At 40.8% G+C, this 6,000-nt stretch overlaps 1 protein-coding gene across 1 annotated transcript; it reads right to left on the bottom strand.

Annotated features, from left to right (window-relative positions):
- Positions 1-5,096: 5,096 nt before the first annotated feature.
- Positions 5,097-5,687, bottom strand: LOC307049491 (dual specificity protein phosphatase 22-like; the record flags this gene model as incomplete). Its single annotated transcript, XM_079699065.1, has 1 exon — positions 5,097-5,687. One exon carries the CDS (start codon positions 5,685-5,687, stop codon positions 5,097-5,099), a length of 591 nt encoding a protein of 196 aa, XP_079555191.1.
- Positions 5,688-6,000: the final 313 nt, after the last annotated feature.

Below are 6,000 nucleotides of genomic sequence, written 5' to 3'. Positions count from 1 at the left end.
TTAAAAATTTTTTTAATTCATTTTCTTTTAAGAAGGAAAATAACTTGCTTTGCTAGCTGAATTTGTTAGGTTGAAGTCCTAAATCAAATTGCACTTTTATAAATAAAAATATATTTTTATATATTTATATTCAACTATCCATACATACATACACATTTTCTCACTCCCTAGCTCCTAACAGCCAAGGTTTAACGAAAGAAAAAACTGGAGGGCTTCCCTGGTGGCGCAGTGCTTAAGAATCTGCCTGCCAATGCAGGGGACGCGGGTTCGAGCCCTGGTCTGGGAAGATCCCACATGCCACGGAGCAACTAAGCCCGTGAGCCACAACTACTGAGCCTGCGCGTCTGAAGCCTGTGCTCCGCAACAGGAGAGGCCGCAACAGTGAGAGGCCCGCGCACTGTGATGAAGAGTGGCCCCCGCTTGCCGCAACTGGAGAAAGCCCTTGCACAGAAACGAAGACCCAACGAAGACCCAACACAGCCAAAAATAAATATAACAAACAAACAACAACAACAAAACTGGAATCCTTCTTTGGGTTCTAAAATTGGATAACCTAGATGAAAAATTCCTAGAAACACACAAATTACCTAAATTAACTGAAGAAATGGAAAATCTCACTAGACCTATAACAAATAAAAACATTGAATCAGTAATCAAAAATTTCCCAACAAAGAAAAGTCTAGGACCACATGGATTCACTGGTAAATTCTACCAAAAACTTAAAGAACAATTAACACCAGTCCTTCTCAAACTCTTCAAAGAAATAAACGAGGAGAACGCTTTCCATCTCGTTCTATGGGGTCAGCATTTCCCTAATACCAAAGCCATATTAAGACCATCACAAAAAAGAAAATTACAAATCAATCCGTTATGAATATCAATGCAAAGATCCTCAACAAAATACTAGCAAACCAAATTGAGCACATTAAAAGGATTACATACCATGACAAAGCGGAATTTATAATAGAAATGCAAGGGTTCAACATAAGAGAAAAATGAATGTAATATATCACAGTAGTAGAAGAAAAAAAAACATACTGTCATCTCAATTGATACAGAAAAGGCATTTACAAAAGCCAACACTCTTTCATTATAAAAACTCTCAGAAAAACTAGAAATAGAGGGAAGATTCCTCAACATGATAAAGGGCATTTATGAAAAAAACCGCAGCTAACATTATGCTCCACGATAAGAGATTGAAAGCTTTTTACTTATAATTTCATGAATGAGGCAGGAATGCCTGCTGTCACCACTGCTATTTAACACTGTACTAGAAATTCTAGCAGAGCAATTAAACAAGAAAAGAAAAAAAAGGCATCCAAATTGGGAATGAAGAAGTAAAACTATCTCTATCTGTAGGTGACATGATCCTACACATGGAAAATCCCAAGGAATGTACAAGAAAGTTACTAGTGCGAATCAACAAATTCAGCAAAATTGCAAAAATCAGTTGTTTCTATATACCAGTGATGAATAATTAGAAAAGAAAACTGAGAAATCAATTCAATTTACAATAATATCTATGTGTGGGTTTTCCACACCAAGCAATTCACCAGTTCTCTGTAGACACCAACTGGGTGCCCTACAACTTATTTCACTTCTGACACTCACTACCCAGAGTTAGCGCAGACCCCACAGATTAAAATCTCAATCCCCCTACTTCAGAGGCTAGTCACAAGTTTTGAGTCCCCAGGTTACCCATACTTCTGTCTGATTCGGCTACAAACTGGGGGTTCCCATGACCCCATCTCAGGTTCAGTAATTTGCTATAACAGCTCACAGAACTCGGAGAAAAACTTTACTATTACTGGTTTATTATAAAGGATACAAATGAACAGCCAGACCAAGAGGTACATAGGGTGAGGTCTGGAAGGATCCTCAGCACAGGATCTTCTGTCCCCAAGGAGTTTGGGATGTGCCACCCTCCCAGCACACATTCACCAACCTGGAAGCTCTCCAAACCCCATCACTTAAGAGTTTTTATGGAGGTTCAAATATGTAGACATGATGGATTAAATCATTGGCTATTGGTGATTAACTCAATTTCCAGCCCCCTCCCCTCCACAGAGGTCAGGGGGTGGGGCTAAAAAGTTCCAATCCTCTATTCACATGGTTGGTTCCTCTAGCAACTAGCCCCCATCCTGAAGCGATCTACAGCCCACCAAGAGTCACCTCATTAGCATAAACTCAGGTATGGTTGAAAGGGGCTTATTATGAATAACGCTCAGGAAATTCCAAGGGTTTTAGAAGATTTTATGCCAAGAACTGGGGAGAAAGACCAAATATATATTTCTTATTATACCACAATAGCACAATCTAAAAGAATAAAATGCCTAGGAATAAATTTAAGCAAGGAGTGAAAGGCTTGTTCCCTGAAAATTATAAAATATTCCTCTAAGAAATTAAAGAAGATCTAAATAAGTGGAAAGACATCTCATGCTCATGGACTGAAGACTTAATACTGTCGAGATGTCAATACTACCCAAAGCCATCTACAAAATTCAGAGCAACTCCTATTAAAATTCCAGTGGGCTTTTTTTGCAGAAATGGAAAAGATGATTCTCAAATTCAGTGCATGGAGTCCATGTAATAGGCTGAACTGTATTCCCCAAAATTCATATGCAGAAGCCTTAACCTCCAGTACCTCAGAATGTGACTATATTTGCAGACAGGGCCTTTAAAGAGGTAATTATGTTACAATGAGTCCGTTAGGGTGGGCCCTAGTCTAATCTGACCGGTGTCCTTATTAGATGAGGAAATTTGGATACACAGAGACCAGGGCTATGCATGCACAGAGAAGAGCATGTGAGGACATAGCAAGAAGACAGCTAGCTCCAAGGTAAGAAGAGAGGCCTCGGGAGAAATCAAACCTGCTTACATCTTGATCTTGGACTTCTAGCCTCCAGAACTGTAAGAAAATAAATCTCTGTTTAAGTCTGTGGTATTTTGTTATGGTAGCACTAGCAAACTTATACAGCCCAGGTAGACCAAAAAAAAAAAAATCTTAAAAAAGAACAAAGTGGGAGGACTCACACTTCGTAGCTCACTACAAAGCTACAGTAAACAAAACGCTGTGGACTGACAGAAGGACAGACTTATAGACCAATGGAATAGAATTGAGAGTTCAGAAACAAACCCATACATTTATGGCTGATTTTTGACAAGGGTCTCAAGTCCAATCAATGGGAAAGGAATAGTCTCTTTAACAGATGATGCTGGGACAACAGGACTTCCATATGCAAGAGAATGAAGTTGGACCCCTACCTCATACCATATACAAAAATTAACACAAAATGTATCAAAGGATTAAATATAAGGGCTAAAACCATAAAATTCTTGAAAGAAAACATAGGAGTAATTCTTCATGCCTGTGGATTTGGCAAAGGATTCTTAGATATGACACCAAAAGCATAAGCAATAAAAGAAAAATAACACATTGAACTCCGTCAAAAGTTAAAACTTCTGTGTATCAAAGGACATTATCAACAGAGAGAAAAGACAACCCTCAGAATGAGGGAAAATATTTGCAAATCATATCTGATAAAGAATTAATAACCAGAATATACAAAGAACTCCTACAACTCAGTAATACCCAATTTAAAAACTGACAAAGAACTTGAACAGACATTTCTTCATAGAAGATATACATATGGCCAATAAACACCTAAAAAGATGCTCAACATCACTAATCGTTATGGAAATGCAAATCAAAACTACAATGAGATACCACTTCACACTCACGAGGATGGCTATTATCAAAAAAACAAAATCAAAACCAAAAAAATCCCCAGAAAGTAACAAGTTTTGGCAAGGACGTGGAGAAACTTGTACACTGCTGGTAGGAATGTAAAATAGTGCAGTTGCTGTGGAAAATAGTATGCAATTTCCCCAAAAAATTAAACATAGGTTTACCACATGAACTAGCAATCCCAGTTCTTGGTATATACTCAAAATAACTGAAAGAAGGGATTTAAACAGATATTTGTACACCCATGTTCATAGCAGCATTCTGCACAACAACCAAAAAGCAGAAGCAACCAAAATGTCCACCAAAATATGAATGGATAAACAAAATGTGATATGGGGAATAGGGAGTTATTGTTTACCGAGTACACGGTTTTTGTTGGGGATGAAGAAAAAGTTTTAGACATAGTGATGATGGTTACCATAACACTGTAAACATATTTATTGCCTCTAATTGTACAATTATGAATGGTTAAAATAACAAATATTATATGTTAAAAAAACTTTACCACAGTTAAATACAACTACCAAAATTCATAGAACTGATGATGATGGTTAACTCTATGAGAGTGAGTAAAATTCACTGCTAACAGTACTGGTTCAATAATTGACAGATTTAGATATTTTCTACAGAATACGTATTAATGAGTAACATAATGAATAGCACAGGTTTTAAACACTTTACATTTCTGCAAGCTTTGAAGTCTGTCCAAATAAGCCCTTTCTGCTCTGCACGTATTTCTATCAAAATCAGCTGTAACATTAGCTCAGCCAATTCCCACTTCAGGTTATACTGAATCAGTGATTTCTCATCTTTAAAAGTATTCTCACCTGTAGTTGTTCTATGCAGATTATTCTAGAGGCTAGTTCTTTAGACTCTTCAAATTTGGCACTGACTCTTGCATAAACAGCTGAACAGTATTGGTAACATTTTTGGACTCATCAAGAACCAAGGAAAACCATTCAAAATCATTTGCCTTGTTTTGAATTGACTACTGATATTGCTCCCAATGTTCTCAACTCTTTAAGCAACCATTCTCACCCCTTTAAGCAACCATTCTCACCCAAAGGCTAATAGTTTTAAATAAGTTTACTTACTCTGCACACGTTTTTTCCAGAGAAATTAACTCACCATTGGTAAACAGCTTCCCTTGCCTACCAAATGAATGGGCTACTCATACCTTAAAAACATAACATTTAAAGCAGTTTTTCTTTTTTTTTTTTGATGACACAATTGCATATGTATTGTTTAAAATGAAAACAGGCGAGTTCACAAATTACTTCTGGACACTGAAAAATGAACTCTGGTTGCTTTTCTTCTGGGCAGCACCTAAACTCTGGCTGCTTTTTTTCTAGGCAGCACGTAAACTCTGGCTTTGCAATATTTCAGGTACATTACAGTCTTCTGAGGCCCAGTACTTCAGAATCCCTGGGGTGGCCAGAATGCCTCCGGCTTTTTTCGCATCCCGCAAAGGGCTCTCTCCGTACTCCTTCAGCCACTGGCAGAACTGATGGACCTGGTGCTCCTCAAACTCCTGGAGCTGCCTCTGGAAGCCCAGGTTGGGGTTTGCACAGGACCTCCCCATACGCACAGTGCACAGGGAATCTTCCCAGTCGAAGTCGGTGACCGTCATGATGTATGCAACCACCAGAGTCACGCTCCTGGAGACGCCGGCCAGGCAGTGAACAAGGCAGCCCTCACCTTGCAGGCGGCACTCGTGGATGAATTTAATACTTTCTTTGAAATGTCTTGTCAGGTTTTGAGATGGTGAATCCGCTGCTGGAATGCACAGGTATTTAACCCCCTCCAATGTTGGCCTGGCGCTGTCGTGCACAGACAGAATATGTGTCACCTTGTTCTTGCTCAATTGCTCTGCATCTCTGGCATCTTTGAAGTTGCCGATATACAGGCCAGGCAGGATCTTGTTCATCCCATTCCCCATGGCGGCCGCGCGGTCTAGCACCCGGGGCGCACTGAGGGCATGTTGGAGCGGGCGGGGGAGCAGCGGGCGGGCGGGTGGGCAGGGGGCACTGCACGCCGGCAGCGTAAACAGCAACACGGACCGGCGGCGCCCAGGCCTCTCTGTCCACTGAGCTCCTGTCCCCCGCGCCCCCCGCACTCCCCGGCCGCCCCCTGCGGTAGGGGCTTGCAGCGCCCTCCCTCCCCCTCCCGGAGAGAGGCCAGCGCCTGCCACGCCGGCCCCCGGGGGCTTGTGGACTCGGTTCCTAGGGGCCCGGCCGGGGCACAGGGATTAT

The sequence above is a fragment of the Hyperoodon ampullatus genome (genome assembly GCF_949752795.1).
Source record: "Hyperoodon ampullatus genome assembly, chromosome: 3".
Taxonomy (NCBI): Eukaryota; Metazoa; Chordata; class Mammalia; order Artiodactyla; family Ziphiidae; genus Hyperoodon; species Hyperoodon ampullatus.
This window is presented reverse-complemented; position numbering and strand designations above follow the sequence as displayed.